Genomic DNA, 12326 nt, shown 5'->3' with positions numbered 1-12326 from the left:
CTTGTTTCCAATAAACCGTAGTATCCACAAAATTGAACCGCTGGAAACACCGGTGCTATTTTTCCAAATTTGAAATATTGTACTAATTATTGAATTTTAAGCCAGTCTGCTGGTTATTGAATAATGGAAGTTCTAGCAAATGCAGTTCAAAAACTCCAATGGGAAATTCGAAGTCTTCTCAGAATATCACAAAAAACTGTAGCGCCAGTGCTTTGGTATCCTTCTGCAATGACTTCAATGCACGAACCAAGTCCCGAATTCCTCTCAAAACTAACTTCTGAAGAAAACAAAAAAGTGGAAATGATTCTGAAAGAATTCGATCTTTTTTCAAGACTTTCTAAACGTTTCCCAAGTAAACTGAAAGATTCTGATTGGAAAACTCTACTGGAAGTGTCAACTAGGAAAGCGAGATATGAACAAGCTATGTTTTTATATCGAAAGGAAATATTAGAAGCGGAAGATATGAAAAAGAAAGGAAAATTGAGAGAAGGAAGGACGCTGGAAGCTGCGAATCAAATTAGAAATCCGACTTTTATTAGTCCATATTTGCAAACGAAGACACAGGAATGGAGTCAGTTCCGAAATGTAGTGGAAGCATATCGTCTAGAAAATCAACCGATTCTTGCAGTTGACTGTCAATTCTTAAATCGTTTGAGCCCAAGAGGTCGAGGATTGACTGCTCTTCAACTTCAATACCTTATTTCTGAAAACCGAAATAGTCAAAATCCGTTTCGACTCCATTTTGTGAACTACAACAAAAAAGATCCAAAGATTCGTGAATTGGAGAAGAATAAACTACAATCATTGGCGAACCCAGATGTTTTTTGTCCTATAATTTCTAATGATGGATTTAAAAATGTTTTCGAGGTATTCAATTCTCTTTTTGATTTGAAATGAAAATACAATCTTTCAGGCAGAAATCATCTACTTATCTCCTGATGCTCCAGAAGAACTCGAATCTGTGGAAAATAACAAAGTATATGTAATCGGTGGAATCGTGGATCGTGTTGTAGAACACGGAATTCCAAAAATGGCTTCATTAGAAGCAGCTCAATCAGCAAATGTTCTCGCACGAAAACTACCAATCGATCGTTACGTTGATTTTAAATCTGGCTCGAAATTTCTAACTCTCCTCGCTGTGTCAGAAATTCTTCGTCAAGTCAATTTACATGGAGATTGGAGCAAAGCAATGGAAGTGGCGATTCCGAAACGGAACATACGAGCGGCCGAGGAGAAAAATCAAAATGCACGGGCAGCTCAAGCGAGAATTCATGAATTCAATGCAGAAGTTCTGAGGAGAGTAGAGAAACGATTAGGAAAGGATGTTGTTCAAAAGTGATAATTATTAGTTCTGTAATTTCGTATTAATTGATTTAGTTCTTGTTTTTATTGTTTTTATTGTTTTACTTGTTGCTCTCAGTTATTAAGTTTTTTATTACAATGAGTGTTCAGCAACCTGGATACGGTTAAGAGTTGTATTATCGAAATTCCAATCTTCTGTGTAACGGAAAAAATTCATCTTCCTTTCAACACTGTCATTTGGTCGACACACTTGTTCTCCTGACAAGTGAAGTGCTCTCCACAATCTCTAATCGCAAGAGTACAAAAACGATCGGCCACTCGGACGCAGTTTCCACCTTCGCATGATTCACCGATTTGGCATACTTTTCTGGCACAGTCTAAAAAATAATTGTTTTTGATTAATATAAAAATAAAACACCAAACCATTTCGTCTACATCTTCCATCAATACATACGAATGGATGCCTGCACTCTCCGATACATGGGACTCCTTCCATTATTCTACATTCGCCAAGTCGACAATCTTGATCATGTGGGCATCTTCCCGGGCACGGATTCGCAATGCACACTCCATTTACACAGACAGTTCCACCGTGACATGTATCATCTTGACACGTTTTTCCAATAGCTGGAATGAACTTTCAGTAAGGCTAATTCAGAAAAGGTCATTTACCACTCAGACACTGTCCTTCCACACAATATGTACCTTGTTCACAGTATATCGAGGTGCATTCTAAAACGGTATTTTTCAATGCACTAATGATAATTTTTGAGCTCACGTGTATTTGGATAACACTGTCCATGATGACAAATTTCATGTGGTTGGCAGTTACAGAGTGGTTCTTGAGGTCTGAAACAGTTCATGTTTTGATAGTTCGATCATGTGGCTAGATTACTTCAATTGACATTTGTTCTGTTGACAAAGCATATTTGGACCACAATCTGCGTGACCAATACAGAACGCTTCAAGAACTTTTTCACATTTCCCATCGCGGCAGAGGAATCCTTCTTCACACGAAACACCTTGACATCCTGAAACATATCATTTTGAATCTATTGAATTTATTATAAACTAACTGTCCAACACGCATTGTCCGTTCACACATCTCCCGTGTTTTCCACAATCTGAAACTATGCTTCTCGCAGATCCTTCGCTTATGAGCACATGCCTGAAAACGTATTATCTAGTTACAACTATGGATACACAAAAACAGCTCGTACCTATTACATTTCACCGATGTGATTGGATAACATTTTCCTTCGGAGCACACGAATCCTTCTCTGCATTCCACATCAAACGTGCAGGAAGTAGACGGCGATTTGTTTCTCCCAATACACTGCTTCTCTTCACAAGTGAACCCTGTGGGACATTCGAAATCGCCAAATACAGGCGGACATCTGAAAATAATGATTCGTATATAAATACCAGTATCTACAGATGAAAACCTTTCTGCCGAAACAAGCAGCACCGCTAATGATACTAGTGACAATCGAAGAAAAACCGACATGACGAAAGAACAATCAATAGCCCGCTCTAGATATACGCGCATTATCTATGAGATTTTCCCGAATGATAAGAAAGATTGTAAAGCCGTGAGGATGATTCATCAATGATTGTGAAATGTATCAACAATACTCCAAAACATATTTTTATTGCGAGAATATTTCTCATTACAAGCTTGGCAATGTGACATTGAAAGACAGGAGCGGGTGGGGGGCTTACAAAATCATGCATGAAATTGGGGAATATAATGTGTACTATGTATATATGTACAGAGGTACAATAATCAAAAACATGAGAAGATTGATTTTAGATTTGGGCATCAATTGGTTGAGCCCCGAGTGAAGCTCCCAGAGCAGAATCGCAGCGGTCAACCTTGGAAAGTCCAGCTTCCTCATCAATGATCTTGGAGCAAGACTTTGAATCTGGAGAGCCAGATGCAGAGGCGGATTCAGAAGAGTCGGTGACAGCAGATGAATCAGCGGCATCACCAGCTCCCTTCTGATCCTTTGGCTTGCGAGTTCTATTCTTGCGTTGCTTCTTTGGTTTCTTCTTGTCCTCACCTCGAGGAGTTGATTCTTTCGGAGTGGACTCGGCCTTCGAGTCGGATTCATCTCCATCGACCGACTGTCTTGGCTTTCGGTTTTTGCGGAAACGCGAGAGAAGTTTGTGACGGTATCTGAAATGAACAAATTATTTTTCAATAACTGAAGCTAACGTCCTACTTCGACCCGACAACGTTTTCTCCGGCAGGTCCAGTTACATTTGCAGCTTCTGGTCCGTTCTTGCCCTCGACGAGATCGAAGATAACCTCCTCCTCATCACCCAACGTGCGGAGGTAAAACTTCTCAGTAGCTGACTTAGCAATCGCAGTTTGGTGAACGAAAACATCCTTCTCTCCATCTTCGCGGGAGATGAATCCATAGCGACGGAGAACCGAGTACCATTTCACCTTTCCTTGAAGACCGGTGGTTAGAACGCGTTTCGCTTTCTGCTCCTCTTCCCAGAGACGGATGCGTTCGGCAGTAGGAATACGCTTAAAAATCTATCAGAATTAAATTGTGCTTCCCAGTACTTACGTGCTTGCGCAATTTCTCTTCACTGTTGCCCAACGACTCCTTCTCTTCGATAGAGATTTTTTCAAGTTTCTTCTCTATGGCTTCGGCAGCAGCGTTCGCTGTATCCGACATGATTGCACCGGGGTTTTAACTGAATTCAATGAAATAGAGCAAAAACGTAAAACAAAGAAAATAATTTTGTTTATTCTTATAACAAAAACCGTGTGAGAAAACTATATGAACCCAAAGAAACTTTTTTGGGACGACAGGAGATGTGAGTTGGGTCCGGTTGGGTTCTGCAGTACCGTAATCTTTTAGTTCCTGCACATCAAACTATGGAGGCAGTTTAAAAAGTATCACTTTCAGTTTGTTTCTGTTTTTTTATCCAATGAATTTGATTCAGAGTTTTTTCATCGATAAAGCAATATATTTCTATTTTAGAAAAAAAAAACAATAACATACTTTCTCATGTTTTATCAAAACATATATTTCCTCCACTCGCACGAGTCTCAATTCATTATATAGTTTTTAGCACAAATCTTTTATTGTTTCCATGATCAAATTTGTGTTCTTTTTGTAACTGACGTCATTGTACCCCCGGTACTCTCCCAAAATTGATTGTAAAATCGCCGATTCTCTCCTATTCTTCATCAGCCTCTCCTCTCCACGTCTTTTCTCTTCACTCTCTTTGAACCTTGCTGCTTTCTCTCTTTCTTTGTCGTGCCTGTCGCTTTACTCTCCCCTCTCTAACTCGTACATTTTCTTCACTAGATTTTCCACCCTGCGCGTCGTTTCTCTGGGAGTTTTCTCTTTTTTCCCGTCTTTTTCTTCATCAATTCCTCTTTTTAACTTGCTGTTCCACCAATCAACACGAAAAATGGCAATCGAAGAGCCGATGGACGTAGAAGGTTTGTTCGATTTAATAAAGAAAACATTTTTACAATGCTGTTTCAGAAGATGTTGCTGGTTGGAAACACTTGCCACCAGAAATTCGTATCAATATTATCGCTCGTTTGCGATTCTTTGTAAGTATTGCGAAATTTGATATGCATACGAAAGTTTGAATTTTAATTACAGGAAAAGCAGAACATGATGCTTGTAAACTGGGACAGTTACGACATCTGTGCCACGCTACCAAATAAACTTCACGAGCTTGGTATCACAGAGTTCCCTTCAACAGCTGTATGTGACTGCTGAGTCCCAGTTTGCTTTATATGGTTTCATTCGTTTTCAGAAAACAATGCTCATAATGAAATGGAAGAACGATGCAGGTCGAGTTGTCAGCAGAATGGTTGAATTCCGTGGAACTTCCTTGTGAGTATACAAAGCCTCATATCATAAAATCGATTAAAAAACTTCCAGGCGTCAAACCGAATGTCCGGAACATACTGCAGATGCGATGAGAGCCTTTTTAAGAATTTGGAGACTTTCAAAAATCAAGAGCGTTATTATTGAGATTGTTAGTTGATTGACTCCAAAGCTATAGTAATTTTCAATTCTCATTTCAGCCATGTTTCGAAGGGCTTGCCGGTATTTGGGATGAAATGATGGCTGGATTCAGAACTAGTATTGCTGTTCGAAGTTTCAATATCCGAACTAACGACTATCGACTTGTGACGAAAGCATTGACTGCTACAAAGAATCGAGGACAGGATATCTCATTACTTGCAAACGACCACGGTGGCATGGAAACTGCAGTATTTGACATCGATAAAGTTAAAAACGCTCGCAGTGTTATTCTTTGGTCGCTTATCAGTAATATTCAAGACCATCAACTTCTGGCACTTACCGCTCATAATATCCGTCTTCACAGTGATTTTATAACTTCAAACTGTATAGCGAAAATGATCCAAGAATGGAAAGATGGGAAAAGATCACTTGAACGTCTTCATATAACTTCCCCACTTATTGACTTAGATGCTGTAGTCAGACAAGTCAATGGAGTTTGCTGGAAAAATATGACAGAGTGAGAATACTCACAATCAGAGGATAATTAACTTTCATTGTTTTCAGTATTTGTTCTATAATCTGGAGGGAAGTAGACGAGGAAGGATATTCTTTCGCAACGCGTGGGCCAACCTATGATATTCCAGCTGCAATTGGGCTAATTCCAGGCCAAGATGGTATCGACTCGTCATCTGAATCAATAGTATAACTGTATTCAGTTTCAGGTACCCCGACATTTATTTTCCGTATAATCCGAATGACACACGAAATGTCTCGAGTTGTCTACGAGAGGTGTTCCGTGCAATGCCCAAATATGGTCAGCTCTGAGGACATGGCAAGAAAACAAAAACAACAGCATGCCTAATGTAGTATGCAGAAATCAAGTATTCCAGTATTACACTTTTGATACCAGTTTATCATATTGTTACCCATGTAAATAGTCTTAAAAACGTATCCCAGTATAATTTTGTGATATCAATCAGCTTGATTAGCTCATTTGTGTTATATACTCGTCCCCACCAAGTTTTTCGATTCGAAAAAGTAATATGCCTCACATGTATATGTATACCGAATAAAGTTTTTTCCCCTTTATTGTCTTCCAGTTTTACTCGAAAGCGATTCAAAATGGTCGTTTATGATTGGATTCACATGTTCTCTAGACATTTTCATATCTTATGGTGACGGTGAGAATAAACAATAACTGCTCATATATTTGCTTGTTGATGAATTCATTGCATTACAGGCGTCTCAGGCACGATCTGAATGTCATCAGTGACGCCGAGTCCACTGATCGCTCTAATATCATCTCCATGTAGTCAGAAACATGCAATAAATCGTGGCTTCAAATCACTTTCTCACTTTGTTTTTCCTTTCACCACTCACGAATGTCAGCTTCGAGAGCCTATAGAGAATTCAAGAATCTCCAATCGACTTCGATTAGATATTCGTGATATTTCTAGTGATGGACACTTACTGACACTTTCTGTTCTGCCACATGTACTTATTCAGGTAACTCTGAACATAAATAATTCACAACGTTCATTTCAAAAATTCAGGCTCTTAAAAACTCCACAGACGTCTCGCAGTCTATAAAACTGTTCCGTGAAGCGCTCGCAAGATGTTCAGAACCATCGGAACACGAGTCTTTCGGTCGTTACCTCGCTTGTATCTTCGTTGTTTCAACCCAAGACGAAAATCCAATGGGAGAGCTCAGTAAAATGATTCAGACACAGCAGACTCTATATGTAACTGCAACTTTTTTTTCGCTCTAATTGAATCTGTTTCATCCAGAATACCACCTCAACACTGATGATTCCCGGTCATTGCTCACCGAAATGGGCTAGCTCTCATGCAAAAACACCTCGCCATTATATTCTTCTTCATGATTCAAGATGTCCCAGAAGTAGTACAGATAGGAGAGATGAAGTACTTGCTCAAATGTGTGCGACGTATGGAAATGATAACTGTCAAGTATTACAGTTAGATTCAGATAGTGGCTAGTTTTACTTCTATCTGAATTGAAAACATTTTCTTTTTTACAGAATCACCTGAAATGAAAGGAGTATGGCAAGAAATCGACGAATTCAATGATGTGTTAGAGAAAGGATTAGAAGAAGCACACAAACATTCGACTGATTCAATTCCGAGTACACCTGGAACTAATGGAGGAGCAACTTCTTTACAGTCTCCCTCTTCTCCCACATTCGTATCCACTATTTCATCAACTATGTCAGCAGTTGGAAGTGTTTCCCCAAATAGTCAGCAGAGCTCAAATAACCCAGCAGTGTGGAAAACAAGTTCGAAAATCGCATCATTGCAAGATGCAAAGAATGTTCAAGCAGCTCTTTCGAAGTTTCTAACTGCTTGTTTGGGTCCATACGTCGAAAAAGAAATGCGAATGTTGTATGAAACTGCTGGACAGAAGAAATCGTTCACCAAATCTATAACCTCCGTATCATCAGGAATGCGAAAATGGTTCGGTACTGGAAGTTCTTCTAATAACTTAGCAACACCTATCACCTATGCTTGGGATAGTATTGAAATGCAAACACGACGACTTGCCGATCTTCTTCTGATGTTCGGATTTCCGGGAGCTGCGTATGATCAGTACCATTCATTGAAAAAAGACTTAGAAGTTGACAAAGCAATGGCAGCACATGCAGTTGCATTAGAAATGTGTGCAGTAGCACTTCATATATCACAACCTAATCTCAATTCAAAGCAATACCCAATTAGATACCTTGACCCACCAGTCAAACTTCTAATCGAACATGCAAAGTGAGTTATTATTTTTGTAACCACGTATTTAACTGTTTGAAAGATTTAGAAGATATCCAGCTGTCCTCCGATGCGCTTTCAACATGGCTGAAATCTATTCTAATCTTGGTTTGCATAAGGAAGCAGCTGCAACTCTTGCTCAAGTCAGTGCAATGGATGGAGATCATCTTGTCGCAGTGGCTCAGACAATGGCTGCTGAACAGTTTGAAAAGGCTGGGATGCTCCGGAAAGCATCATTCCATCGAGTTCTCGCAGCTAACCGGTTTTCGAATGCTTCTATTCCAGCATTGTCTTTTGGTAAATATGCTTTAAAACTTTAAAACATTTTGCATCTTTCAGATTGCTACCGCTTGGCTCTTCCCACTTTCGATCAGAAACACTGGGGTGTTCTAGATGAACATCTAGCAGTTCGTTTACTAACAGAAGGCGAGAAAGCTGGTGTCATGACTCCAGCCATCGCAACGGAATGTATTCGTCGTCTAGTGGCAGTTTGTCCAAAACTACCCTCGTCTCAACAATCTGAACGTCTTCGAACTATTGTTGATGCTCTTGACACTTACTTTTCCCATCGAACAGATCCAATTAATATGCTTACTGATATACCAAAAATCGAAATGGATACGGTCAAAGTGATATACGGAGAACGTCCATTATGGAATGAGATTGATGAAAATGAGCATCAAAGTGTGTCTGCGGATGGATGGATAGTTGTTGAACGAGCTGCACATCACGCACTTTTTGGTGCTAGTGCTCCATTCCGAGGAATGCAAATGGTCAGTGATGAGCACTCAGATAATCAAAAAGTTCGAGAGACGCCAGCTGGAGAAAGATTTCGAGTGATGGTCGATCTCACGAATCCTTTGAAAATTCCAATCGACCTGATGAATGTACGACTCTCGGTGACTGATGTACATTTTCAAAGTGGCACAGAGTCTCCAGTACCTCCAGATTTAGGAAAACTTGAACATTTACATTTGGAACCAGAGGAAACTAAAACTGTTGAAGTATACGTGTTTCCCACAATTGGGTGCTTAAAATTCCGAGTTGACGGGTTATTATTCCAATTAGCAATTGGTGAAAAACGAATAGAAACAAGAATTCCATTGGAATGTCGAGGAAAACGATTGAACAAAACTGCGAAGCAGGTGAGTCCTTCTATTTTTAAACTTTAAAAACATTCGATATATTTAAGCAAAAATCGAAAGTCTACACAAATGACGAACGCCTCACCGCTTCAGTCGCCCAGAAACCATGGCCACTTATCGAGTTTCATGTGTTAAAACATCCTCATAAATGGTTATATTGTGATCAAGCGCAACGATATCAAGTAGAAATTGAAAATATTGGACAAGAAGACGTTTTTTCGATGTGTCTGGCTACAAATGCATTCGATCGAGTATCTGCCGGAATAGTAGGCGGCTTTGAGGATGAAGAAAAGCAAGATGAATTGAAGCTAGAGTTGGCTGCTAACAACACAAAAGTAGCCACGTTCCAATTCAAACACGCTACTTCTGATCAACCATTTTTGAGAATTGGAGAGAAGAAACGAATCTTTTTTGATATTCGAAGTGCCGATGAACCGAATAGTTCAGTTGTGACGTCGAAATCTATAAGTACTGTAATTCTGATTGCATATAGAAGTGCAGGAGGAACAATGCGACAATGGAGAAGAGTTATTGACGAAGAAAGGCGACATTTAATTTTGATGAACTCTGAGATTCTAGATTCTGATTCTCGAACTTTTTCCATTCATCTTAAAAATTGCTTGGCAATCAGTCAGGCAGCACTGTCACGTGTCGAGATTCTTCGTATTCGAACTACTCAGAATGAAGCTTCAACGGGAGCCAGAAACGATGTTCCGATGAATATTCAACTGGCATCTGCTGTACGAAAAATAGAAATAGAATCTGAACAATCAGACACTCTTGTTGTTCGTCTTGTGGCCAATCCTATACCAAATCAAGCAGTTTGGCTAACCACTAATGCAACGATTTCCTCCCCAAATTGGCCATGTCCTGCCGAAATCACCTCTGCAATGGATGATGACTCTATTATTCGAGTGGCAGAGAAAATAGGTGTTCTTTGGAAAGCGAATATTGTCAACAACGAGGGATTGGTAAGTTTTGATAGTTGATAAACATGCTTTGTGAATATTATCTGTTTGCAGGTGACATCTTTCATTGGTGAATCTTTCATCGATGACCCATTTGCCAGGAAAAATGCCGAGACAATGGCAGCAGTAAATGGCGGAGGTTGGTGACATCGAAATTGTGTCAGTTAGGATTTTTAGAACAAAGCCTCTTTTTTCGCTCCGGGGAAAGTATAGGATTGTTTTTGAAAAATGTGTCAGAGGCCATAACTGTTCACCGGCGAAAAACCACCAGAGAATCGACTGCTTCGGTTACTGTAACCCGTTGCTACAGTACCTCCGCAGGGTTCTCGAGTGTGTGTCCATCGCCTCGCAGAGCAAGGATGGTATTTCTTCACGCACATTGAGGAATAGAACCAGTATCCCCCAGATGACCGTTCAGTCACTGAGCTATTCGGGCAGATGGGAATGACTAGAGAGAACATGTCTTATTTGAATGCAGATGCATAAGCAGATATACATTGAAGATTCAGTCACATACAGAAATATTCTAGTGCTATATCACTGTAATACTTTATTTTCAGTATCATCATCACTCCAAATTTCATGTGAAACGAGTGCAAAAGACATCATTCACAACTTCTCAACGTCTCGTATTTGTGAACTTCCAATCACTCTTCGTATCCAAAATAAAGATTCTCTTCGTCGACTCGCAGCTGTATCTATCAAATTCTCTCCAAAAGTTCGTGAAGCTGTAGATGGAGTTCATTTAGTTGCTCCAGAGAACCGCCAACAGATGTGGATTGACCGACCAGTTCGCAAGTGTCTCATTTCTCCAGATGACGTAGCAGTGATCGAATTTAATTGGAAAATATCTCATGCTGCTGTTTATGATGTGGGCGGACCAAATTTGAGTGTAGAAGCCTTGTTCGAAGGTGGTAATGAAGCTGTTGTTTTTAAGGTAATTTTAATGTTTTCAGAACTTATCTCAGCGCTGATAAGTTATTTCATTTAAAATTTTCATCTCAATCAAAGTTTTCTCAAATTCGTCTTCTTTTTTCGTGGCAAGGGATGCCTAGGGAAGTTATGCGCGTAAAATTTGCCGCCTCGCCCGCAAGACCTCGCGCCACGGTGTTTACACATTTGCGAACAAAGACCACTCGCTGACTCTTTTTTCAACTGATTTTCGCCCTTTGCAGGTTCCGAGTGTGCTGTCGGTCGTCAAATCGTCACCATACACAGTTGTCTGAAATTCTACGAACATTTTCATTTTCAGTGTTTTCCTGTGATAGAATCGCCTTTTTGACGGGTTCCCCCTGAATGTTCCTTCGATTTTTTCTCGCCTCAAGAATACCCATCTTTCATGTAAAATTCGTGTTTTTCTCCTATTTATTGTATTTTTCATATAGATTTATGCATAAATTCATAGAATTTATCGTTGTTGAACCGAATCTAACTGGTCTCACATGGTCCGATGCCATAACTTATGCTACTTACTTCTTCTTTCTCATCTCATCTCTTCTAGTCGTTTTCCAAATCTCCATCTGATTTTCAGAACCTAAACTCGAAATGGCCTCGCAAACCCAGGGAATTCAACAACTTTTGGCCGCTGAGAAGCGTGCTGCCGAGAAGATCAACGAGGCTAGAAAGAGAAAGTTGCAAAGAACGAAACAAGCCAAGCAAGAGGCTCAAGCCGAGGTTGAGAAGTATAAGCAGGTAGGCAACTCCATTGAATCCACTTACTGAACTCCAAATACGTCATTCGTTCAACAAAGCAATTATTGTTAATTGTAGCAACGCGAGCAAGAGTTCAAGGGATTCGAGCAACAATATCTCGGTACCAAGGAAGATATTGAGAGCAAGATCCGTCGTGATACTGAAGATCAAATCAATGGAATGAAGCAAAGTGTTGCTTCTAACAAGCAAGCTGTATGTTTTCTTTGTTTGGCTTTGAATATTTATCTGGAATGTAATACTAATTGAACTAATTTCAGGTTATTGTTCGTCTTCTCCAACTTGTTTGCGACATTAAGCCAGAGCTCCATCACAACTTGACTCTTCAGAAGAAACTCCACGGACAGTTTGCCGCCTAAATTCTTCAGGAACCTACTTTTCAACCATTATTTTCCCTTTCTGACCATTCCAATTCTCGC

The 12326-nt window shown here is 39.9% G+C and overlaps 6 protein-coding genes across 6 annotated transcripts; 4 read left to right on the top strand and 2 right to left on the bottom strand.

The window, feature by feature from the left end:
* Nucleotides 1-123: 123 nt before the first annotated feature.
* On the top strand, nt 124-1339 carry GCK72_001300 (uncharacterized protein; the record flags this gene model as incomplete). Its single annotated transcript, XM_003111243.2, has 2 exons — nt 124-867; nt 914-1339. The coding sequence occupies 2 exons, from the start codon at nt 124-126 to the stop codon at nt 1337-1339; spliced, it is 1170 nt and encodes a 389-aa protein (XP_003111291.2).
* A 176-nt stretch (nt 1340-1515) lies between these two features.
* Nucleotides 1516-2809, bottom strand: GCK72_001299 (uncharacterized protein; the record flags this gene model as incomplete). The annotated part of the gene is made up of 8 exons (XM_003111182.2): nt 1516-1679; nt 1726-1929; nt 1975-2034; nt 2081-2151; nt 2198-2333; nt 2379-2470; nt 2523-2699; nt 2748-2809. 8 exons carry the CDS (start codon nt 2807-2809, stop codon nt 1516-1518), a joined length of 966 nt encoding a protein of 321 aa, XP_003111230.2.
* Nucleotides 2810-3111: 302 nt separating this feature from the next.
* Nucleotides 3112-3992, bottom strand: GCK72_001298 (uncharacterized protein; the record flags this gene model as incomplete). The annotated part of the gene is made up of 3 exons (XM_003111084.2): nt 3112-3481; nt 3528-3838; nt 3882-3992. The coding sequence occupies 3 exons, from the start codon at nt 3990-3992 to the stop codon at nt 3112-3114; spliced, it is 792 nt and encodes a 263-aa protein (XP_003111132.2).
* A 745-nt stretch (nt 3993-4737) lies between these two features.
* Nucleotides 4738-6171, top strand: GCK72_001297 (uncharacterized protein; the record flags this gene model as incomplete). Its single annotated transcript, XM_003111168.2, has 8 exons — nt 4738-4768; nt 4815-4885; nt 4938-5042; nt 5095-5174; nt 5223-5319; nt 5369-5826; nt 5874-5983; nt 6032-6171. The coding sequence occupies 8 exons, from the start codon at nt 4738-4740 to the stop codon at nt 6169-6171; spliced, it is 1092 nt and encodes a 363-aa protein (XP_003111216.2).
* Nucleotides 6172-6569: 398 nt separating this feature from the next.
* GCK72_001296 (uncharacterized protein) lies at nt 6570-11423 on the top strand (the record flags this gene model as incomplete). The annotated part of the gene is made up of 10 exons (XM_053722904.1): nt 6570-6815; nt 6863-7051; nt 7098-7302; nt 7349-8084; nt 8134-8381; nt 8424-9229; nt 9277-10200; nt 10252-10336; nt 10758-11134; nt 11373-11423. 10 exons carry the CDS (start codon nt 6570-6572, stop codon nt 11421-11423), a joined length of 3867 nt encoding a protein of 1288 aa, XP_053591549.1.
* A 319-nt stretch (nt 11424-11742) lies between these two features.
* Nucleotides 11743-12266, top strand: GCK72_001295 (uncharacterized protein; the record flags this gene model as incomplete). Its single annotated transcript, XM_003111360.2, has 3 exons — nt 11743-11889; nt 11968-12102; nt 12168-12266. 3 exons carry the CDS (start codon nt 11743-11745, stop codon nt 12264-12266), a joined length of 381 nt encoding a protein of 126 aa, XP_003111408.1.
* Nucleotides 12267-12326: the final 60 nt, after the last annotated feature.

The sequence above is a fragment of the Caenorhabditis remanei genome, chromosome I (assembly GCF_010183535.1).
Source record: "Caenorhabditis remanei strain PX506 chromosome I, whole genome shotgun sequence".
Taxonomy (NCBI): domain Eukaryota; kingdom Metazoa; phylum Nematoda; class Chromadorea; order Rhabditida; family Rhabditidae; genus Caenorhabditis; species Caenorhabditis remanei.
Note: the sequence above shows the minus strand (reverse complement) of the source record. Positions and strands in the feature narration are given on the sequence as shown.